The sequence below is a fragment of the Symphalangus syndactylus genome, chromosome 10 (genome assembly GCF_028878055.3).
Source record: "Symphalangus syndactylus isolate Jambi chromosome 10, NHGRI_mSymSyn1-v2.1_pri, whole genome shotgun sequence".
In the NCBI taxonomy this organism is placed as follows: domain Eukaryota; kingdom Metazoa; phylum Chordata; class Mammalia; order Primates; family Hylobatidae; genus Symphalangus; species Symphalangus syndactylus.
The window spans coordinates 96,933,362-96,958,985 of NC_072432.2; the positions used below are offsets into that span (position 1 = coordinate 96,933,362).

General features: G+C 41.8%; 1 protein-coding gene across 1 annotated transcript in view; it reads right to left on the reverse strand.

Annotated features, from left to right (window-relative positions):
* Positions 1-1,573: 1,573 nt before the first annotated feature.
* Positions 1,574-25,624, reverse strand: part of LOC129491646 (uncharacterized) — a 68,666-nt gene continuing 44,615 nt past the window's right edge. Inside the window, exons 7-9 of the mRNA XM_055296165.2 lie at positions 16,906-17,041; positions 4,993-5,099; positions 1,574-1,740 (exon numbers count right to left, since the gene is read on the reverse strand). Of these exons, the coding sequence (XP_055152140.2) occupies positions 1,574-1,740; positions 4,993-5,099; positions 16,906-17,041 (410 nt within the window). The remainder of the gene's footprint in view (positions 1,741-4,992; positions 5,100-16,905; positions 17,042-25,624) is intronic.

Consider the following 25,624-nt stretch of genomic DNA (forward strand, 5'->3'; position numbering starts at 1 on the left):
TATTTTTGTACATATTTCATTGTATATCTATCTTTTGTCTAAGTTAATAATTGCCTGTTTTTTCATTTGCAGAGTTTTCTGTGTACCTATTCTAAATATTTTCCCACAGGTTTCTGTCATTTCTCATATACTTATCAATATTTCTTTCAAAATACCTAAGTATTTATTTTTTATTTTTGTATGTTTAGTAGAGATGGGGGTTTCCTCATGTTGGCGAGGCCGGTCTCGAACTCTTGACCTCAGTTGACAAAATACTTAAGTATTTCACATGCTCTATAAGTTCAGTTTTTAACCAAGTCTTTCTCCTTTCCAAAGTCTTCTACTTTTCTGCTCCAATTTGGACTTACCTCAACCATCATCTGGGACTCCCTTTTTTACTGTCCTGTATTGGGCCTTCCGATTTCTGAACTTGGCGTTTTTTGTCTTTGTGGTTTATTTTATTTTATTTTCATTTATTTATTTTTTTGAGACAGAGTCTCATTCTATCGCCCAGGCTGGAGTGCAGTGGTGCAATCTCGGCTCACTGCAACCTCCACCTCCTGAGTTCAAGTGATTCTCCTGCCTCAGCCTCCTGAGTAGCTGGGCTTACAGGTGTTTACCATCATGCCTGGCTAATTTTGTATTTTTAGTAGAGAGGGGGTTTCGCCAAGTTGGCCAGGCTGGTCTCGAACTCCTGACCTCAAGTGATCCGCCTGCCTCAGCCTCCCAAAGTGCAGGGATTACAGGCATGAGCCACTGCGCCTGGCCTGTCTTCATGGTTTATTTTCTCATTTTGCCCAAGCATGTTCTTTGGAAGTTTCCTAAGAATAGACTCAGAGGAGGCACATGTTTGGAATGCTTGCATGTTGAAAACAGCTTTATTTTGGCCTCATATGTGGTTAGAAGTTGGGAATGTATAGACTTCTCATAGAATTGTCACAGTAGCACTTTGTTGCCCCTAGCTTCTAGTTACGATGTCTGATATCATTCTAATTCCCAGTCCTTTGGATGCAAATTGTTTTCTTTTAGTTAGTTGTAAGGATCCCCTTTTTATTCCTAGTGTTCTGAATGCCATCATGATATACTTTTTGTATTTCCCTGTGCTGGACACCCAATGGGCTCTTTCAACATGCAGATTTATGTTCCTTGGTTCTGGGAAAGTTCTTTATTTATTCCTTTGATAATTCCCTGTCTTCACTTTTCTGTTTTCTCTTTCTGAAAACTCTTAGGTAGACACTGATGTTCGTAGGTTGATCCTCTGTCTCTTATACTTTCTCACCAATTTTTCATCTCCTTATCTTTTGTTTCACTTCTGAAGCTTTCTTTCTTTTTTGGGGGGTGGGGGGGGGCTGAGTACAGGTGACTTTGTTGATGGTACACAACAAAGCAGGGTTCCCCAGCCCTTCCCTCTGCAGGTGTCTGTGTGGAAACCGAGGAGGGGGGAGTCTCAGTGTGGTGGGGGACTGAGTGCAGCAGGCACTCCCCAGCAGCTGAGGGCCTCTCTCGTCCTCTTTGCTCTGACTGGTGGTCCAGGGGTCTTACTCCTTGGAGGTCATGTGGAACTTGGCCTTGTTCATACTGGAACATGCTCATACTAGAACATGTAGGCCATGTAGTTGTGGTCAATGAAGGGGTCATTGATGGTGACAACATCCACTGTGCCAGAGTTAAAAGCAGCCCTAGTGACCAGGGCCCACTGTGGACACATCTGTTTATTCTGGCCTTCACCTTCACCCTGGTGTCTGAGGGGCACAGCTGGCGCTGCATGAGAAAATGCAGCTGTCTGTCGAACTGGAGGAGCAGAGGGCTGACTTTCTTGATTTTATCTGTCTACCCTTTTTTTCCCCCAGAATATTTTGTCTATCATTTTTACTGTCCAAAAACTTTTTCTTATTTTCTAATTGTTCTTTTTTCATAGTACCCCATTCCCTTTTTATGGATGCCTTATCTTTTCTTCCATTCAGAATGCTATAATGTTACAGCTTTTTTTGTTTTTCTTTAGTTTTCTGCATTGTTTCTGTGTCTTCAGGGTTCCTTCATTCCCTCTGTTTCAGGGTTGGTCTCTCGTGTTGGAGACTTGCCTCAAGTGTCTGGAGGTTCTCAGGTATCTGTTCACAATGAAGCATAAGACATACAAAGGCTGATGGGCAGCTGTCGTGTATGTTCAGGGCTTGCTGACCTGCTAGGCTGCTTTGAATGGTGAGGAGATGGCCAGTTGTCAGCATCTAGAATTTCTTTTTCTAGGGCTATTCAATTTCTCAAGGAATACCCCAATCTTCTACATGGCTGTCAGCCTTCTGGAAGCAGGGCAGACAAGCCTGGGTGGTGGTAAGGACTGAGTTTCAACTGCTCGATGTATACAATTTTCCTTAATTCTCATCTTTGTAGCTTCTCCCCAACCCACATTTTCCACCTTGCTGGGTGTTCTGGGTCTGCTGAAAGGCTCTGTGTAGTTTTCCCAGAGAAAACTCCCTAACTAGAATCCTTGTTCTGCCCTTGCCTCCCCTATAGTCTATTTTTAACATAGAACTGAAGCAATCCTGTTAAAACGTGGGTTACATCAAGTTACTTCTAGGTTTATCATTCTCAAAAGCCTTTCCATGTCAACAGTTACACCTGAAAGTCCTCATAAGGGTCTAGAAGGCTTTCTGCTCTGCATACTTGCATCTCAAATTGTTCGTCCTCTGACTCTCCCATTCTAGCTCACTCCATTCAGCCATGCTGGCTGCTTTACTGAACACACCAGGAGGCTCCTGCCTTAAGGCCTTGGCACTTGCTGTTCCTTCTAGCCAGAAGCTCATCTCTCAGCTATTCACATGGCCTGCTCCATCACTCCTTTAGGTCTTTACTCAAGTGTCCCTCCTCAGCAAAGCCTTCCCTAGCTACCCTAACTAAGACGGCAACCCCCATGCTCTGACACACTCTTTACCCCCCCATTGCTTTATTTTTCCGCTAAGTATGATCCCCATCAGATATACAATCATATATATGCCTCATGAAGGCAGGAATTCATGACTCTCCTCCGCAGGTCTAGAACAGGGCCTGGTACATGACAGGCATTTAACAAATGTATATTGAAAGAAATAAGAATGAATAAATGAAATGTTCCTTCAGTACTCTGTTTTCTTGTTAGTGAAAAAGCAGTAAGACAGGATAACAGCTTATTGTTTCGCTAGCTTTTTTTTTTTTTTTTAATGAAATGAGCTTGCTAATGTTTCTGAGGAAGATTTCATTGGGCCTGGTCCATCATTAAAGGCAGATCATTAAGATCTCCTTGATAGCCAAGTAAGTGACCTCAGGCTGTTAATTTGGATTTCATGAACGAATTAGAATTAGAATTAGAAATTAGCTTGTTAACTTGCAAATATTAAGAAACAATCAATTGAAGAACATTAGTTCTATAATCAGCAATACTACTAATTGCTTTTAATGTTTAAAATGATGCCATTAGGGCTAAATGGGAAGATATTTTCCCTATAAACCCCAACCAGTTAACCCTGTTTTGAGGAATCTTCTTCGTGTTCAAACTAACAATCCAATTGAAGTGTTCCATCAGAAACACCATAATTATTTCATCTCAAGAGAGGGATGCATTAAGGCTACTCATGATATATATTACTATATTTGAAAAAAATTATTTCTTGAAGTATAAATTACTTTTTAATGCCTTCTAAATGAGTATTTGTATTTTCAGGTGGATATTTCATAATTATCTTCTCATTTATGCAAATTAAAACATTTACTAAGCAAAGCATGATGTTTTCCAGCTCCAAATACGTACTCAGAGATAATCATTTTCCATCAAGTCATCTGAGACTGACTGTCATTAGCATTCACTATAGTCATGGTCACAAGACTGCCTGCAGACTTGTAATGTCTTCTCCCTCAATGTACAATGAAAAAGTTACTATGATGCCAGGAAAAACAAAATGAAAGCATTAACCTGCCTTCAGTTTATCAAGCTTAAAGCTATATTTGAACTAAATTTAACAGAGTAATTCTGCTGAAATTGAATTCAACTCTAATGGAATAGAAAGTAGATATTCTGTTTCTCTAAAACAAAGGGATAATTTAAACATCATGGAATCACTTGATTGGCTGTTAAAAATGTAGGAGTTTCAGTTTTAAAAATGTCAATATAATATATAGTAATATCGTTATAATTCTTTTATCTAAAACTCTAGAGCATTAAAAGAAAAATGCAGTCTATGATTATGCTATGTCTCTAAGACCATTCTGAGGAAATGGTAGAGACAGAGGCTTGGACTGCTTAATTTTCTCTGCTTGACCTGCCCAGTAACATACCAAGAGTTCTTTCTACTTTTCTTAAGGTTGAATTTGCATTTTCAAATCTGTTTATGAAGTCTTCCACTGAGCTTCGTTTAAAATGACATTTCTTCACCTCCTCTGCATTAGCAGGGCAAGCAGCCGTCATTAATTCCGGTCATGCACGCTGGCGATGGAGAGGGCAGGAGTGGCCATAGGAACCAACTCCTTCCACATGTGATTCTCTCCTTTTCAAAGGATTGCAGGATCATAAAAGACTTACTGCTGTCCCTATGCCAATCACAATTTAATCATCCTTTGATGATCCAGAAAGCACATCAAAATCTTATGGGGGGGTGTTACTTGAGTTTTCCAATTGATATCTGGAGACCTCTTTGCAGGTTGGGCTGAGAGGAGAATGGAGAGTGGGAGAAGCATTTCTTCGAGAACAGGCAAGGATGAGAGGAGCAAGAGAGAAAAAAAGCAATAGAGAAAATTTCCCTTTAAAAACATGCATTACTTAGATCGAAGGCTACATATGACATCCTAGAAATTCTTGAACTCTGCACAAATCACTGGGAAAATTGACACAATGATGGCTGGCCTGTGACAGTGTTCCTGGTCATTGCATAGATCGGGCCAGTTACTTAAATGAAAACAGCGGAGCAAGTTGTGAGTAGTCCAGCATTTAGGAGTGCGTGGTTGTGGGCAGGTGGAGGGGAAACACATAACCTGAAAACACTCTACCTGTCTTTCTGGCTCTCAGCACTTCAGGTATGTTAGCAGCAGCCATTTCTCCCAGAACATTGTTTCCAAGGTCAATTTCCCTTAAGTGGGCAGAGTATTTGATCAGGCTGTCAAAAGAAAATCACACACACACACACACACACACACACACACACACACACACACACGCATTGTGTCAAGCATTGTTACTCAAAGAACCTCAATCTAGTTATTTTGGAGAATGATCTCTCTTTTTAAACCCCCTCCCCCAACCCCAAACCCAAGATGATGTATTGGCCCAATGTGAGACCAAAGATACCCCGAAACCAATTTTTACCAATCTACTCTCTCTAGTTTGGATACTTCTCCTAGGTAAGTTGGTAGAATAAGGATTTTTGGTTGCTTGAAATCCTTCATTCGTTTATTTACTCAAAAGATATGGTATGATATAATGTGATGCAGGACTTCCTGGTTTAGATTTTACATACCAGCAAATGTCCAAAAGTTTAGAGGGACAGACAAAGGTTTGGCAACTTTTAGTATGTCAAGAAATAACAACTATCAACACTGTAAACGAGCAAACGTTTTTACATCAAATTAGGAAGGGCATAGTCTGAAAACAAAGGATAGCTCTTTAAATCAAATAACTTTAGTTTTATGAATAGTAAACTGTACTGTCATTACATTTGTAATTTCTTTGAGGACTATTGAAAAAAAAATTTTTTTTGAGGCAGGGTCTCACTGCGTCACCCAGACTGGGGTGCAGTGGCATAATCTTGGCTCACTGCAATCTCCATCTCCTGATTTAAGCAATTCTTGTGCCTCAGCCTCCCAAGTAGCTAGAATTACAGGCATGTGCCACCATGGGAAATTTCTTAAAGTACAGGCCTTGCACTGGACTGCTGACTGGTCTTTGGGACTCTCTGGCGTCATGAGTGAATAAGAAATCTGGGCAAAGGCCTGGACTCCTGGTCAGCTTTGACCCCTTGTCAAATCATGTGTCAGATCATGTGATGATGGCAGGCTATGTGCCCTCACCTCCTTCATCTATAAAACTGGCCTGAAAAGGCTGTTCTGCCTATTTCATAAGGTTGTAGTGAAAACAGAATGAAGCCATTTCTATGAAAGCATTTTGCAAATGCAATGCCAATGATGGTATATTGAGTGCATACTTATTACCTGCATATTATGTACCTAGCACTGCAGGGATTAAGAGAAGTTTGACACATGGCCTCTGCTCTGAAAGAAGTTATATGACTATCAATAAAACAGTTTCAAGCTCTTACCATTGGCTGCAGGTATGAAATTTCAGTTAGGGTCCACACTGAATATGAGGCTACTTTCTCGCTCATTGTATATGTTTTCCACTGATTCAGCAGCCGGAATGCAAGGCCAGAGCTGAATGGTCCTGCCAGACTCTCTCAAAGGTCTTGCTCTTGAGGAAACAGTCGGCCTAGTCAGCATTTGACCAGCCTTGGCTTCCTGAACTGCCTGGCTGTGTGCAGTGTCTTCAGACAAAATGAGTGAACAGCAGGGATGTGAGGTAGAACAGAAGGTCCATAGAAGGAGGGCAGGAAGTGAGGAGGACAAACTTCATAACTCAACGATTCTACATCTAGGTAGACTCCAGAGGCCGTGGATCTCACCACTACACTGTGAAGCCTCACATGAGCTAAGGTTTGATGGAGCATTCACTACACGCCAGCTGTGACCAGGGCCACCCACATGGTTAAGTGCTTGTGCCCTGCACAAGGTGCCTTCTGAGAAGGTAAGTGGGGCTGAAATCCAGCAGAGTTCTGCTTGCCAAATGCTGGGCTCCAAAGCATGGACCTGGAAGGGGAACTTCCTCTGATTCATTGGCCAGAGGTGGTGCCTTTTTAATTCATCTGTGCAAAGGGACTCTTTTTCTAATTTGTACAAAGGTGCTAGCTGGATCCCTGGCCGCTATATTTAGCACCTTACACACATGATCTCATTTAATCCTATGACAGTCTCTTGTGTTAGGCACTATTATTATCCCCATTTTTATACATGAGGAAATTGAGGTAAAGAGAAGTGATTTAACCTGCCTAGGGTTACACTGCAAGTAAACTGTGGAGCAGGGCTGTGCAGCCAGCCAGTGTGCTTGAGAATAACCATTAAGCATGATTCAAGTATACCAAAATACACATTCATCTCCAGCAGTTGTCAATTCCTACACTTTACAAAAGAAGACAAAATGATTTTTTTTTTGAGACAAAATGATTTTTTTTTCTTGAGACAGAGTCTCGTTCTGTCACCCAGGCTGGAGTGCAGTGGCATGATCTCTGCTCATTGCAACCTCCACCTCCCAGGTTCAAGCAATACTTCAAGCCTGCCTCATTCTCCCAAGTAGCTGGGATTACAGGCGGCTGCCACCACTCCCAGCTATTTTTTTTTACCTTTATTTTTAGTAGAGATGGGGTTTCACCACGTTGGCCATGCTGATCTCGAACTCCCAGCTTCAAGCGATGTGCCCACCGCGGTCTCCCAAAGTGCTGGGATTACAGGCGTGAGCCACCGCACCTGGCCCAAAATGATTTAAATATTTTATATCAGCTGAAAAAAAAGCAAGGGAAAGGAATCCCTGGTGCTAACGTACATCGTTAGTGGTATTCACACACCCTGTCACACACAGCCCGGCGCTCTGAATGTCCCCTCACCTGGTTTAGTGCTCTGCTACCATCATCATGAAAGTCTTCATAATATTTGAACAAAGGCTCACAGATTTTCATTTTTCACTGGATCCCCACAAATTTTGTGGCCAGTTCTGCTGTCATGTTTTGTGTGGTCAGAGCCAAAAGCAAAATCTGATAAAAGGTCAGCCTTAAGTAATTATACTGTTCTGCCAGCCCCTTAGACCACTGCTGGATGAGTGCCGATCAGAGGGAGGCCTCGCTCATAACAAGAGGAACCAGCAGGGCCATTTGGCTCCTGCCTTAAGCTCAAAGAAGTCACTGGTATTGTCTGTAGGGGTAGACTTAAGCAGCAAAGCTCGGTAAGGCCTCATCACAAACAAAAGTCCTGGTATCATTTGTCCCTGGACTAGTTAACCTGAAGGTGGGGATAGACCCAAGTAGTACCAAGGGTGACCAGGGCTAGTAGGTAGGTGAGTGGTTAGTGTCCTCTATTCTCCATCATCAAACTTTACCCCAACATAAATGCATATGCATAAGCCATTCCAAGTATATTCAGGCAAGCAGACTCCAGGAACTGACTGTGCTAACAGCCCCTGGACAATCCCCTCGGCTCTCTTGCATCCACTGAGCTCCTCTTCCTAGATACTCAGAGCCCCCAGTGATGAAAGGTGAGGAGCTACAAATCTGTTCCCTGAAGTCCTCCTGAAGTCTGTGATCATCCTCCAGCTCTCTCTACAGCTGGCCCAGAGTGGGGCCTGCCAGGGTGGGCTGGGGCTGCAAAGACGGTGCTTCTACTTCTAGGGCACAGCCTGTCAGCACTGCAGAGAGGCGCAGCAGGAGAGTGGGGGTTTACCTGAGAAGGTGGAAATGGAGACGGGTAGCTGTGCTTGAGGTGAGCATGCAGTCGACTGCACAAGTCACATCAGAAAGCTACCAGCTGCCCATGAGATGGGGTGAGGCTGAAAAAGTGGGGAAGAGTTCAATGATACAATATTTAAATTAGTCAAGTTAAATGGATGCTAAGTTTGCACTAAGTTATCATTATGAGTTCAAGTCGTTCAGGTCGCTAGAGTAGGAGTAGTTGAAAGGGAATGCAAAACCAAGGATATTAGCTACAATGGTCAGTGGAGGCAGGTGGCAGTCATCATGAATGAGAGCCAGGAGTGGTGCAAGAAACATCAGAGTGAAATGAGGGTGAGCTGGGTGGAGAGGGGAACATGGGAGTACTCCAGGGTTCTGGGAGGGTAGGGATGCTTCAAACAAGGAACTTGGCTTAGACTTTGAGTCAGTAAGACCCAGGTTTAAAACCTATTTTTTTTTTTTTTTTTTTTGAGACGGAGTCTCTCTGTCGCCCAGGCTGGAATGCAGTGGTGCAATCTCAGCTCACTGCAACTTCCATCTCCCAGGTTCAAGCGATTCTCCTGCCTTAGTCTCCTGAGTAGCTGGGACTACAGTTGCGGGCCACCACACCCGGCTAATTTTTGTATTTTTAGTAGAGATGGGGTTTCACTATGTTGGCCAGGCTGGTCTCGAACTCCTGGCCTTAGGTGATCCACCTGCCTTGGCCTCTCAAAGTGCTAGGATTACAGGTGTGAGCCACCACGCCAGGCCTAAAACCCAATTTTACAGTTACAACTCTGACTTTCTGGGCAAGTGACTTACCCATTTTGAATCTCAGTTTCCTCATCTGTAAAATGAGAGTAATGATATTTATGACTTAGAGTTGGTGTGAAGAGTAACAAACCTACATTCACAGCATCTATTGCATTATAGGTGACCATAAAGTGATGCAGGACTTCTGCTTTTGATGGAGTAACAGGGACTGGATTTACCCTCTGCCCAAAATCAAATTTTAAAAACCAGAGAAAATATATGGAACAATGGTTTTCAGTTATCAGACAATAGGCAGGATAGGACAACAAGCTCTGAGAAGGGGAACACACAAGGTGAGCCCTGTGAGTGCCCCACTTAACTGCCTGGAGAGCCTTTCCGGGTCCCAGCACTGCGGGGAGGGAGGGCTATCAGATTCTGTTGGCCTCACTGAGTTGAGACACAGACTTCAGAGTTTGGGTAAAGGTGGCTAGAATTTATGGGACAGAATTCTGGAAAGGAGAGGGCCTTATAGAAATAGAGAGTTCTGTGCCTTTTCCAGAGAGTTTACCCTAAAACTTTGGTTGAGTACACTTTTGAGGAAAGTGCTAAGGCTAGGGAAACACTCAGAGGACAGGCAGGTGGAACAACCCCTGAAGCTCATACAGGGCTGAGAACAGATAATATTCCCAACAGCCAGAGGGTAAAAACCTCCTAATACATGAGGCATCGAGAGCTAAAAAGCGTATTGCCTCAGTAGTGGGACCAAATTAATCCTACAGTAAAAGCTGTTCTGGACGTGTCCAAACAAAGCTTTAAAACAAGCCTTGGCCGAGTGCGGTGGCTCATGCCTGTAATCCCAGCAGTTTGGGAGGTTGAAGCAGGCAGATCACTTGAGACCAGGAGGTCAAGACCAGCCTGGGCAACATGGACAAACCCCATCTCTACTAAAAATACAAAAATTAGCAAGGCATGGTGGCACGCGTCTGTAGTCCCAACTACTCAGGAGACTGAGGCACGAGAATCGCTTGAACCTGGGAGGCGGAGGTTGCAGTGAGCCGAGATTGTGCCATTGCACTCCAGCCTGGGTGACACAGTGATGCGAGTGACAGAGTCTCAAACAAACAAACAAACAAACAACCCACCCCAGAAGCCTTAAAAGGATCCAACTATTGCCAAGAAATTAACTGCATCAGAGGGCAAGCCTGTAAATATTAAAAAGAATAAAAAAGGAATTTAAAAAATCCATCACCCAATAACATAAATTCACCATGTTTGGCCTCTATTAAAAAAAGAAGCAGGAAAATCTGACTTATAACTGGGAACAAATATTAATCAATCAAAACATCCAAAAATGATACTGAAGATAGAATTAATAGTCAAAGATATTAAAACGTTTAAGTATACTCTATATATTCAAGAAGGCAGAGGAAAATATGAACATGAAGAAGACTGAAATGGAAGCTATAAAAAAAACTCAAATTGAGCCAGCGTGGTGGCTCACACCTGTAATCTCAGCACTTTGGGAGGCCAAGATGGGCAGTTCACCTGAGGTCAGAAGCTCAAGACCAGCCTGGCCAACATGGTGAAACCCTGTCTGTACTAAAAATACAAAAATTAGCCAGGCATGGTGGCGGGTGCCTGTAATTCCAGCTATTTGGGAGGCTGAGGCAGGAGAATTGCTTGAACCTGGGAGGTGGAGATTGCAGTGAGCTGAGATCACGCCACTACACTCCAGCCTGGGTGACAGAGTGAGACTCTGTCTCAAAAAAAAAAGAGAAAAGACTTAAATTGAACTTTCAGAGATTAAAAAGTACAATGTCTGAGATAAGAAAAATACAATGGATGGACTTGGCAGCATAGTAGACATTGTAGACAATATGTGAAGACATAGCAACAGAAACTACCCAAAGTGAAATGCAGAGGAAAAAAAGACCAAAAAAAAAAAAAAAAAAAAAAATACAACATCATTTAGCTGTGGGACAAAATCAAGTAGCCTAACATATATGTAATTAGAGTTTCGGAAGGATAAAAGACAGGAGTGATAGAAAAAAAATACTTGAAAAGGAGTGTTCTAAAATTTTCTAAATTTGATGAAAACTGCAAATGCATAGATCTAAGAAGTTCAACAAACTCCAATCTGAAAAAAACAAGAAGAAAGTCACACTAAGCAAGTCATACTTAAATTGCTGAAAACCAGTGATAAAAAGAAAATCTTAAAAGCAGGCAGAGGCTGGGCACGGTGGCTCACACCTGTAATCCTAGCACTTTGGGAGGCTAAGGTGGTTGGATCACTTGAGGCCAGGAGTTTGAGACTAGCCTGGGCAACATGGTGAAACCCCATCTCTACTAAAAATACGAAAAAAATTTCGCTGGGCATATTGGTTGCACGCTTGTAGTCCCAGCTACTTGGGAGGCTGAGGCATGAGAATTGTATGAACCAGGGAGGCAGAGGTTAAAGTGAGCCAAGATCACGTCACTGAACTCCAGCCTGGGTGACAGTGAGACTCTGTCTCAAAAAAGAAGCAGAAAAAAAGCATACAGAGGAATAAAAACAAATTATGTACAAAAGATTAGAGATAAAAATGATGTCTCTTCGGAAACAATACAAGCAGAAGATAGTGGTGCCTCTTCACAAACAATAAGAGCAGAAGACAGTGGAGCAACATCTTAAAAGTATTAACTGTCTGCTGGGGGCAGTGGCTCACGCCTGTAATCCTAGCACTTTGGGAGGCCAGGGCAGGTGGATCACCTGAGGTCAGGAGTTCGAGACCAGTCTGGCCAACATGGCGAAACCCTGTCTCTACTAAAAATACAAAAATTGGCCAGGTGTGGTGGCACATGCCTGTAATCCCAGCTACTCAGGAGGCTGAGGAAGGAGAATCACTTGAACTCAGGGGGTGGAGGTTGTAGTGAGCCGAGATTGCACTACTGCACTCCAGCCTGTGTGACAGGAGTGAGACTCCATCTCAAAAAAAAAAAAAAAAAAAGTATTAACTGTCAAGCAAATATTTTGTACCTAGCCAAAAAAAAAAAAAAAAAAAAAACACTTTAAAAATTAAGGCAGCATAGACTTGTTAGATACACAAAGGCTTAGATAATTCATCACCAGCAGACCAGGATTATAAGAAATGTATAAAGTAAGTCCTTCAGACAGAAGAATATTGTATCATGTAGAAATATGAATATAGCCAAAGGAATAAAGAATGCCAGAAATGGTAAATACTTGAATAAACATAAAAAACTCCTATTAAAAAAACAACTGCTTAAGATAGACATAATAACAAGGTATCCTTGGATTTATAACACTTGTAAAGGTAAAATATGTGACTACAAAATCACAAAGGATAGGAAGAGAATGGAAGTAGACTGTCGTAAGGTTCTTATACTATAAGTGAAGTAGTATAACATTATTTGAAGGTAGACTGTAATAAGTTAAAGATGAAGGCTGTAAACACTAGAGCATCCACTAGAAAAAAGAAGACTAAGAGGTGTAGCACACGAGCCAATAAAAGATATAAAAATGGAATTATAAACATTACTTAATCCAAAAAGCAACAGAAAACTAGTTTAAAAGGAACAAAGAACAGATGAGACAAATAGAAAACAAATGGCAAGATGATAGATTAAAAACCAAACCATAAAGATAATCACATTAAATATCATGGTCTAAACAATTAAAATACAAAGATTGTCAAATGGATAAAAAAAGAAGGTCTCAGCTATACGCTGTCTATAAGAAACCCAATTTTAATATAAAAACACAGATAGGTTAAAACCAAAGGATGAAAAGAGATATATTATGTAAATATTCATTAAAAAACCTGTAGTGGCTATATTAATATCAATCAAAGTAGGGACCATTACCAAGGATAAAGAAGACCATTTCATAATGATGAGTGTCAATTCATCAAGAGGCACAACAATCAAAAATGTTTATGTACCTATAAACAGAGCTTCAAAATACATGAGGCAAAAACTGATTAAACTACAAGGAGATATGAACAAAATCACAATTTTCCCCTCTCAATAACTGATTGAACACGTAAAAATTTGTACATATATAGAAGACTTCAATAACACTGCCAACCAACTTGACCTAATTGACATTTATGGGACATTCAATCCAGTAACAGCAGAATACACATTCTTTTCTCATGCATATGGAACATTTACCAAGATAGATCAGATCTGGGCCATAAAAGAAAGAAAACAAGTGCGTTTCTTTTTTCCCCTAGAGATGAGATCTTGCTATGTTGCCCAGGCTGATCTCAAACTCTTGAGCTCTGGCAATCCATCCACCTCAGCCTCTCAAGTAGCTGGGACTACATGACCACACCAGGCATGGGACCTGTAGTCCCAGTTACTTGGGAGGCGGAGATGGGAGAATCGCTTGAACTGGGGAAACAGAGGTTGCAGTGAGCCGAGGTCATGCCATTGCACCAGGTATATTTTCCAACCACAGCAGAATTTAATTAAGAATCAAGAGATTCTTAATCTCTTAATTAAAACAGAATGATATCTGAAAAAATATACACATATGTGGAAACTAAACAGAGCTGTTCTAAATAACCCATAGGTTAGAGAAGAAATGAAAAGGAACATTAGAAAATAGTTTGAACTGAATGAAATGAAAATATAACATATCAAAATTTATAGGATACAATAAAAGGAGTGCTTAGTGCTAATATAAACATTTATATTAGAAAAATTAAAAGATTTAAAATCAATAACTTAAGCTTTCACTTTAATAATCTAGAAAGAGAAGAGCATATTAAACCCAAGGTAAGCATAATAATTCCTACTATTATAAAGGAAATAATAAAGACAAGATGTGAAATCAATAAAGTTAAAAACAGAAAAACAGTAGTGAAAATCAAGAGTGGTTTCTTGAGAAGACCAATAAAATTAATAAATTTCTAACCAGATCAATCAGAAAAAGAGAAAACACAAGTAATCAACATGAAGAATGAAAAAGGAGACATCACTATAGATGCTACAGACATTAAAAGGATCATAAGAAAATATTACAAAGAACTTTATGCCAATAAATCTGACAATTTAGATGAAATAAATTTCTTGAAAGACACAAACTACTAAAGCTTTACTCAAGATAAAATATCCAGGATAGCCTTATACCTATTAAAGAAATTGAATTTAGGCCAGGCACGGTGGCTCATGCCTGTAATCCCAGCACTTTGGGAGGCCGAGGCCAGTGGATCACGAGGTCAAGAGATTGAGACCATCCTGGCCAACATGGTGAAACTCCATCTCTACTAAAAATACAAAAATTAGCCGGTCATGGTGGCAAGTGCCTGTAGTCCCAGCTACTCAGGAGGCTGAGGCAGGAGAATTACTTGAACCCGGGAGGTGGAGGTTGTAGTGACCCAAGATTGCACCACTGCACTCCAGCCTGGTGACAGAGAGAGACTCCGTCTCAAAAAAACAAACAAATAAACAAACAAAATTGAATTTGTTGTTAAAAACCTTCCCATAAAGAAATCTCCAGGTCCAGATGTTTTCACTGATAATTCTACCAAATATTTAAGGGTGAGATAATGCCAATGCTAAACAAATTATTTCATAAAATAGAAGAGAGGGGCACACTTATTAGCTCATTCTGTAAGGCTAGAATTACCCTGATCTTAACGCCAGACAAAGGTGTTATGAGAAAAGAAAAGTACAGCCGGGCATGGTAGCTCACACCTGTAATCCCAGAACTTTGGGATGCCGAGGTGGGCAGATGATTTGAGATCACAGCCTGGCCAACATGGTGAAACCCCATCTCTACTAAAAATACAAAAAAGTAGCCGGGCATGGTGATCTGCACCTGTAGTCTCAGTTACTTGGGAGGCGGAGGTGGGAGAATCGCTTGAACCCGGGAGGCAGAGGTTGCAGTGAGCTGAGATCGTGCCATTGCACTCCAGCCCAGGCAACAGTGCGAGATTCCATCAAAAAAAAAAAAAAAAAAGAAAAGTACAGACTAATATGCTTCATGAGCATAGATGCTAAAATCCTTAACAAAATTTTAGCAATATACTAAAAGCATAATATATCAGCAATATATTAAATCTGCATTGTATTAAAAGGGCAATGAAATGAAGCTTATTAATAGGATTATTATAGAAAAAGCAGAGAAGCTATTAAAGTTGAAAATCTTCCCATCCTTCCTGAATAAGTATATTAGAGAAAAATCTTTTCCTTCTTCCTTCCTTCCTTCCTTCTTTTCTTTCTTTCTTTCTTTCTTTCTTTCTTTCTTTCTTTCTTTCTTTCTTTCTTTCTTTCTTTCTTTCTCTTTCTTTCTTTCTGTCTCTCTCTCTCTCTCTCTCTCTCTCTCTCTCTCTCTCTCTCTCTCTCTCTTTCTTTTCTTTCATCTCCTGTTCCCCAGGCTGGAATGCAGTGGCACAGTCTTGGCTCACTGCAACTTCTGCCTCCTGGGTTTCAGTGATTCTCCTGTCTCAGCCTCCTGAGTAGCTGGGATTACAGGTGTCTGCCGCCATGCCCAGCTAATTTTTTTGTATTTTAGTAGAGACAGGGTTTCACCATGTTGGGCAGGCTGGTCTCAAACTCCTGACCTCAAGTGATTTGCCCACCTCGGCCTCCCAAAGTGCTGGGATTACAGGCATGAGCCACCATGCCCAGACAGAGAAGGAATATTTTTCTTCTAAAATAATAAGTAGACCGGGCGCAGTGGCTCACGCCTGCAATCCCAGCACTTTGGGAGGCCGAGAGGGGCAGATAACTTGAGGTCAGGAGTTTGAGACCAGCCTGGCCAACATGGTGAAACTCCATCTCTACTAAAAATACAAAAATTACCTGTGTGCGGTGGCGCATGCCTGTAGTCCCCGCTACTTAGGAGGCTGACGCAGGAGAATTGCTTGAACTAAGGAGGTGGAGGTTGCAGTGAGCAGAGATCGCACCACTGCACTCCAGCCTGGGCAACAGAGCAAGACTGTGTCTCAAAAATAAAAATAAAAGTAATAATAATAATAATAAGTAGCCATCCATCAAGCCCTCAAGCCTCAAGTCTTGGCTGTGTTCTGTTGCTCTTGGCTGTGTTCTGTTGCCCTTGACTGTCCCCATGGTGCTGTCACTATCGACTACCTGAAACTATATATCTTGGAGTTGTCTCCACCCAGCAAGCTTTTTCTACAGTAGCTGCAAATCCTATTTGGCGCACTGAGGATGTGGACTCAGTAGGCCTGGACAGGGAAATGCCTAAGATTCTCAAGACAAACATGGCAAGGAAATATCCTGTTTTTGAGAAGCTTTTGAGAATAGCTGTGTCCTTCTGCCTGAGGAGGTTGGGACAACTTTGTAATCAAACACAAAAGAGTGTTCACTCCTGAGTAGGCCGCCCTTCTTCCTCAGGCCACATTGATTACATTTTACATTATATCCTGACTTTAAGAAAGAAAAATCGGGAGGTCATATACTTCCTGTTTTTTCTTGGTTGCCAACTTTTTAAAATGGGGCTTCTAGTGAGGTCTTTGAAACTGCTTTATGGTCCACACACAACTGTTTGCCACGTTAGGTACCAAGACCAAGATGGGTCACTGCTTGGTTCTCAGAGCTGAAAAACCTCACTGGAAACTGCTAAAAAGGTGCAGTTAAATAATTATCCCCATGATTTAATTCACTTAGTTTTAAAAGGTGAACAAATAAAGCCTCTTAACTTGCTACTTACCATGTTAAAGTTTGAATGAATTCCAATAAACCATTTTCTCCTTCTTTCCCTTTTCCATCTATGCCATTATCTGCCAAATGCAACTTCACTAACCAAGGACCAGCTTCCATCAGACCTTCAATTTTCTTCTTGATTCCTACAAGAAAATCAGAGTATTTTATTATTTTTAGACAATAGTTCCCCTGTTTATCACAAGCTAAGCTGACTTTATTCTTTTAGATTGTACTTTACTGGACTTGTGTAAGTAGATGCATTTGCAATATAGTCAAGGAAATACTGTATATATAATTTTTAAAGTCCTTGTTTTATACTCAGTACATCCTTCCTTCTTTAGAACAAGAAGCCCAAAATTACTTTGCATGAAAGGAAATTCCATCTAAGATTTAGATTGTTGCCTTTACTTTGAAGAGGAAAACTGATGTATCTAGAAATTTCCTGGAAGAAGATGAATGAGTTGCCCACTGATCTAGGGGAAGTGATAGTTCTTATGAAGGAATTCAGCCCTTTAAAGGAGGCTGAAAAGCTGTTACCTTTTTGAGCTTTAAAAGAGAAAATCTGAAGGAGAAAGAACCATCCTGCCTTTGTAGAATTCATGACTGGGCTCAGGGATCCTGGGGTTGGTTCACCCTTGTCAGTCGACACAGCTTTTGTAAAGAGTCTATTGTCAGTGCTGGGAAACAGCATCAGGTCCACGTTTAATTTATGTCAGTTCAAGTTTAGGAGTTTGGCAAAGAAAAACACAGGAAGGGAATGGAGGAAAAGAAATAATCACAGGCATAATGCGGGCTCATCCACTCAGTAAGTATGAGATGGGAAATCGGAATTGGCAGTCCCAAGTTCAAACCTTTTTCTGGGGGCCTACAAGTGTTTAGAGTTATATGTGCCCCCTAAACACTAACCAACTACTTCATCTGGACACAACTGAAGAAAGACCAAGTGATCTGTTCCAAAACTGGGGAAGAAACTGTGTGGGACTCAGAGATAATATGCCTAGATGTTGTAATATGTGGGCAAATTACGGAATTTTAAAGGATCATTTAACTATACACTAACTTTGTCCACCATGTCCACCATCGTGAGCCTAACCCTGGAGCTAGACAAGACTTGAATTCCTTCAGCATTTAACAATTATTTTCAAGCTCCTATTATGTGTCAGGCAGTGGTGTAGGTGCTAGGGACCCAACGGAGAACAAAAGAGACAAAAATCCCTGCCCTTATGAAGCTGACATTAAGTGAATGTTAACTAGCGTGGTTAGAGCAAGGAAGAGAACAGAGTCCAGGATAATCAAGCATAAGTTTTCAAGCCTGGAGGAAAAACTTACTTTTCAGGAAAAGGAGATAAATTTGGACATCAGGCCTTCCTAGGTTGCCGATTGGGGAAAAAGAGTAGAAAGTATGCTTTTAAAAAAAGGATTTGATTGGTTTCTTTGGACATGAATCTAATCTGCTGGGTTGTTGGATGAAACAGACAGGATTGGCTGGGCGTGGTGGCTCATGCCTGTAATCCCAGCACTTTGGGAGGCCAAGAAGGGCAGATCACTTGAGGTCAGGAGTTTGAGACCAGCCTGGCCAACATGGCGAAACCTATCTCTACTAAAAATACAAAAATTAGCTGGGTGTTGTGGCATGTGCCTGTAGTACCAGCTACTTGGGAGGCTGAGACAGGAGAATTGCTTGAACCCGGGAGGCAAACGTTGCAGTGAGCTGAGACTGCACCACTGCATAGCCTGGATGACAGAGCAAGACTCTGTCTTGAAAAAAAAAAAAAAAAGGAAATAGGCAGGATTTATTTTCCTTTAGAATACAGTTGGAGGGATGAACACTGGCCCATCTTTTGGTTTTATTAGGGGTAAGCCTAACTTGTCTAAATCTCATTCATCCTTACATCTAAGTAAGGCATGGGAATGATAGCAAACGACAGCTGTCATGAATGATATAACAGTGCTACATTATTCACACTAGAATAGTATCTGGTACATGGTAGGTATTTAATAAATGTTTGTTCAATGAATCAATGACTAATAGAGTGTAAAGTGCAATCGTGTTACGGAAACTTTATCTCACTGTTCAGTGCTTTTCCAAATACAGTGTTGCTAATAATGCTTTGAGACCACTCGTGAACAAGATGAAATATGATTTTTCTATTTGTAAAATCTCTTCACAAAGAAAAATGCATTTGAAAACATAAGTTGACTGCCCAGAATGATGAACGACGTGGATACTGATCACATGTGGCATCCATTTCTTTTTGTCCCCTTCTGGCATGATAGAAAGCAGTGGTGACCAATAAGGCCAAGGCTGAAAGCCAAAAGCTAAATTCCTTTACAGCTGCTCAGCTTTGCAAGGAAATACATCATCTTAGCCAGCCTACATCCCTAACTTAGCCAGTGTGGCACCAACGTGTGCCCTTGGAGAGGAAGGGACTTCCAGGCCTGTGATTGGCCTGGTCCAATGTGTACTCCCATGGGAAAAACAAACAAAGTCTCCCTCCGGCTGATGATAAGACAGGTCACAATGTCATCTCTGTCCATGAAAAATAACCAGTTTGGAAAATGCTAGCCTAAACCACTCTCCAGAATTTAGACCTCTAATGAGTTATGGTGGCCCTGTTAGATAATAGGAAGGCTGGCATTGCTCAGTACAGGAACTTCCTGCTCCAGGGCTTTAACCGAAGTTCAAGCAAAACTGGATTCTTTTCCCTAGGTTGAAAACAAATTCCTTGGAGTAAGGGTGGGTATGTGCTCAGGCCTTGGTAATACTTGATACACTCCAGCTGTATTCACCGTAACCCATTTTTACCTAAACTTACATTTCTTTACTTTGAAACAAAAACAAGCTCACCAACAACGACCATTTTAATTTACCCCCTCCGTCTGGGAGAATTTAGCAGTGGCATAGCTATGCCTGGTTGTGCCCAAGAGGCAGGGTGGTATAGTCAGATGTGCGGAATCTCCAGGTTTAAAACCTCTCCGGAAAATGCTATGAAACGCCTTGGAAAGTCACTTGACTTCTCTGAATCTAAATTTCCTCTGGCAAAATAGAGATCATAATACCCATCCCTTAGAAGCACTGTGAGGACAGCTGGGAAGCATTGTGAAATAGTGGTGGTAGAGGCACATAGGACACAGTTTTAGTGCCTCACTTGCCAGCGTTATCTCTGGATTTCATACGTCACTGAAAAACTGAAATGGGAGCAACCTGGTGAAGAAACTTCGTGTGCAAGTGTCCTTCCTTCTACCACTGTCTCCCTGAGGATCAGGAGGACAATGGCACGCCTTCCCTGGCAGCCACTCCACAGACCCAGTATGGACCCACCCAGCCTTGGGCTTCCTCTCATTTTCTCTTTGGTCAATTGCCAAGCTTCCCCAGGTGTCTTGGACTTCAGAATCTTTCTCACCACCCTCTTTGAACTGGCTACTTCCTTCTAAATAAATCAAGACTCCATCTTTCTATCACTGCAGCCTCACTTTATCTGCTCTTGCCTGAACCAGTGTAAAAGCTTCCTGCTTTTCCTACTGCTCCCCTCTCATCCCCAACTCCCGACACTGCTCCAGAATCCCGCTAAGCTAGTGCAGTTGTCCCCGTCCTTCAGTGGACCTCGTCAGACACGATGAGAGGCCCTCTGACATTGATGAGATCTGGGAGATTGTGGATAGACTGTGCCTGACAGTGGAGGAGAAGATAATCACCAGGACAGAGGGTAACACTGATGATTTGCTCATTGGTGGAAATGCCTCCTCTGAAGGCCCCAAGGGCAAAGGTATCCAAAGCACCCAAAGTCATCACTGGTGTTGATACTGTCATGAACCATCACTTGCAGGAAACCAGCTTCACAAAGGATTCCTACAAGTACATCGGCAGGGCAAGGTGGTTCACGCCTGTAATTCCGGCACTTTGGGAGGCTGAGGTGAGAGGATCATTTAAGCCTACCAGTTTGAGACCAGCGTGAGCAACGTGAAGAGACCCGGTCTGTACAAAAAAAAAATTAGCTGGCCATGGTGGTCACACTGTGGTCCCAATTACTTGGGAGGCTGAGGTGGGTGGATTGCTTGAGGCCAGGAGGTCAAGGCTGCAGTGAGTCATGATCACACTACTGCACTCCAGCCTGGGCCACAGAGTGAGATCCTATCTCAAGAAGAAAACAAACCAAAAAAGAAGTACATTAAAGATGACACAAAATTAATGAAAGGCGAACTTGAAGAAGAGAGATCAGAAAGAGCAAAACGTTTTATGGTAGGGCTGCAGAATAAATCAAGCACATCCTTGCTAATTTCAAAAACTACCAGTTCTTTTTTGATGAAAACATGAATCCTGATGGCATGGTTGCTCTACTGAACTACCGTGAGGATGGTGTGATCCTGTATATGATTTTCTTTAACAATGGTTTAGAAATGGGTAAATATTAACAGATTTGGCAATTACTTTGAATATATCACCTATCGTCATAAATGGCTGCTGCTTGCCATCCACAAAACACCAGGTCTTAAGATAAATGGGCCCTTCATTTATTTTCACTGTGATTTATGTGGAGTGAAGGCCTTGTTTTTTTAAGAAAAAAAAAAAAAAACAAAAAAAAAAAACATGTCACATAGGTTGTCTAAAAATAAAATGCATTTAAATTAAAAAAAAAAAGCCCATAACTAATCTCCTGTCCTGTAGCTATTCCTCACTCTAAAGCACATTCTGCAAAACTGCCAAAGATGCTTTTCAAAAACACAGTTCTCACTATGCTACTGTCCTGCTTCAAAACCATCATGTCTCCCCCTTTGCACACAGGAGAAAATCTAACTCCTGAACTCAGCATTCATGGCTTTCAGTCATGTGGGTCCACTGTCCTCTTCAATCACATTTCCAGCCTCTTTCCCAATGACCGCTCTACAGCAAAAGTCACCCCTCCAGATGCCTAATACACCAGGCACCTTCCTCCTGTGAGCCTTTTCTCATGTGGTCTGTCTGCGTGGAACCTCCTCTCTTAACGCAGCTGACAAACCTCTTCTCATTTCTTCCAAGGAGAGCCCTGTTTCCTAAATGGGCCAGTACTCAAAGGTCAAGTGTAAATTTTCATGGAACCAGCATCCCCCAGAGAGGCTCTCCATATCCTTCACTTGCTGGCCTCTTCTGGGACCGCCAGAACAGGTGGGCATCCTACATTCTGGGGGGCTTCAGATTAACCACTACTCAAATGTTCATCTGTGGATGCCAGGCCCTGGTAGGACCTTCTCCTTGTGGTTGAATTATTTTTTTTAACTTGTTAAAAATAGCTTCTTTCCATTGAAAAGGAACGTGTGTAATTTCCTGTGTAAGTCCTAGTTTTATAAACCAGAACATAAACTGTTTGCTTGATTATAGGACTTAAGAAGGCAAAATGTAGTGTTTGATGATTCACACCTTGGGCCTTGGGACCTTTCTATAAAGGTTTCCATTGTTTAGCTGTCACCCCAGGATGAAGCCCCAAATAAAATAATTGCAGGATTATAACTGGCAACTTCCTGTTTTGGAACTAATAAAGCTGTTTTCAAGATTACATCTTGACTTTTGAACTTGGTCTTTGCATTCCTTAATGCCACTGGTATTTCTGTGGACTGTGGCTATGATATAAGCAACGATGCCTTATTTGGGGAAGTGTATTTGCCACTTGGGTGGCATGGTACTGTAGTAAAGTTCTGATCAATCCCAAGTTTGTGGACATGCCATTTTATGCTTGGATTTTTGCCCCATGTACATGTCTAAGTCACTTACTGGCTCTCCCTGTCCTAAATCCTCCAAAACTGAAACAGCCCTGGAGGTTGTCTGTGGGGCTTGGGCTGGGAGTGAACAGGCACAGGATACCCCAAGTCCTCACGGGGTCTTTCAAGAACTTTGGGGGCCTTGAGGCAACAAGGCAGCACTGGCTGAATAGGGCTCAGGGAAACCATCTAAACTGAGGTTGGCTATTCCTGACGACCTCACAGTGACTTCCAGTCTTCAGCTATCTTTTGGCTCTTTGTGGACCTCGCAGGTTTATGACTAGGCATAGACCAAGCCTGACATCATCCACTTGAGCACTGATCAACTTCCAGGCCCATGATTCCTAGTTCCTGTAACCCCATGGTACAGAGAGCCATGGGGCTCAGAGGTGGCTTCCCTGAGTATAGAAGAAGAAAGTATAGAAGACAGTATAGAAGAAGACAGAGAAGCCAGAAGGGAAATGGGACTGAGTCTTGTCGGTTCTGTGGTTTTCAGGGCAGAGAAGAGGCATCTCAGAGCCTGGTTCTGCTCTCTGATTTTCTTCATTGTGCAAAAAAAATCAGGAGCAGACGGTATGATTTTTTCAAGTCCAAAACAGTGGTTCTCAAAGCATGATCCTCGGACCAGCAGCATCAGCACCCTGGGAACTGGATAGAAATGCACACTGTCCAGCCTCACTCAGACCTACTCACTCAGAACCTGGGGGGTGGCGCCCAGCAATCTGTGTTTTAACAAGCCCTCTGGGTACCTCTGAGGCTGCTCAAATTTGAGGACCCTTGTTCTAATGACTCTTCATCTTCAGGGGTGCACTGAGGCAAGACTGATTTGGGCAAAAATCTTTAACTCCTGCAAACATAGAAAGAAGATATTTTGCTTCCTTAATTAACGTATAAATGGTTGCTCAGTGTAAAGCTGTCAAGTTCCTGTATTGCTCTAAATGTTCTTATCACTCCAAATGAGAGGAATAATAGGCATCAGGTTTCCTAATGGGGGGTTTTGCCTCAATGGCATTGTGGGGACAACTTTCCAAGCAGCAGGCCAAAAGCCTCTTGTCCACAAAGAGGCCGGCATGGAAATCGTTTGACTGTTTCCAGTCAGAGCCAAATGGAAACCATCTGGACTTGTCACCCAGGAGGCTGATGTAGACCAATCTAAACCTTTACTTTGAAACAAGTAGAACTCTTCTACCAAAGACCAAATTCACCCCCCAAACACTTTATGATAGCAAAAACAATTGTCAAATGTGGGAAGCTGTTGTTGAATTTGCTTTGTAAACTCTGGAAAGCATGACACTAGTCTGCCCTGAAAGGAAGCTATAAAATAAGTATAATATTAGATACAAAAGGATTTGAGGCAAAGAATTCCTTGGGAAACAAAAGACTTTAATGGCTCCCAATGTCTACTAGGTTAAGTACAAACTCTCCACCTGACATGCAAATTCTTCCTTACTATGACCCTCCCCTCATCCTCTTATTCTACCTAAACCTCCAGGCTCATGGCTTGCATTAAGGCCCTTCTTCCTCACTTAAGTCCTTCCTCACCTAAGTCTTTCCTTTGAAAAAAATTTTTTTTTTATTTCCATAGATTATTGGGGAATAGGTGGTGTTTGGTTATATGAGTAAGTTATTTAGTGGTGATTTGTGAGATTTTGCTGCACACCCATCACCTGAGCAGTATACACCAAACCCTATTTGTAGTCTTGTATCCCTCATGCTCTTCCCAGCCTTTCCCCCAAGTCTCCAAAGTCCATTGTGTCATTCTTTTTTTTTTTTTTTTCCAAGACAGAGTTTTGCTTTTGTTGCCAGGCTAGAGTGCAATGGTGCGATGTCGGCTCACCAAAACCTCTACCTCCTGGGTTCAAGTGATTCTCCTGCCTCAGCCTCCCGAGTAGCTGGGATTACAGGCATGCGCCACCATGCCCAGCTAATTTTTTGTATTTTTAGTAGAGACAGGGTTTCTCCATGTTGGTCAGGCTGGTCTTGAACTTCCAACCTGAGGTGATCCATCCCCCTCAGGCTCCCAAAGTGCTGGGATTACAGGTATGAGCCACCGTGCCCGGCCCCTTGTGTCATTCTTATGCCTTTGCATCCTCATACTTAGCTCCCACTTATGATTGAGAACATACGATGTTTGGTTTTCCATTCCTGAGTTACTTCACTTAGAATAATAGTCTCCAATCTCATCCAGGTCGCTGTGAATGCCATTAATTCATTCCTTTTTATAGCTGAGTAGTATTCCATCATATATATACACCACAGTTTCTTTATCCCTTCATTAATTGATGGGCATTTGGGTTAGTTCCACGTTTTTGCAATTGCGAATTGTGCTGCTATAAACATGCGTGTGCAAGCATCTTTTTCATATAATGACTTCTTTTCCTCTGAGTAGATACCCAGTAGTGGGATTACTGGATCAAATGGTAGTTCTACTTTTAGTTCTTTAAGGAATCTCCACACTGTTTTCCATAGTGATTGTACTCGTTTACATTCCCACCAGCAGTGTAGGAGTGTTCCCTGTTCACTGCATCCACACCAACATCTATTACTTTTTTATTATGACCATTCTTGCTGGAGTAAGGTGGTATCGCGTTGTGGTTTTGATTTGCATTTCCCTGATCACTACTGATGTTGAGCATTTTTTCATATGTCTGTTGGCCATTTCTATATCTTCTTTTGAGAATGTCTATTCATGTTCTTAGCCTACTCTTTGATGGGATTGTTTATTTTTTTCTTGTTGATTTGTTTGAGTTCATTGTATATTCTGGATATTAGTTCTTCGTCAGATGTATAGATTGTGAAGATTTTTTCCCACGCTATGGGTTGCCTGTTTACTCTGCTGACTGTCCCTTTTGCCGTGCAAAAGCTCTTTAGCTTAATTAAGTCCCAGCTATTTCTCTTTGTTTTCATTGCTTTGCTTTTGGGTTCTTGGTCATGAAATCCTTGCCTAAGCCAAGGTCTAGAAGGTTTTCCCAATGTTATCTTCTAGAATTTTT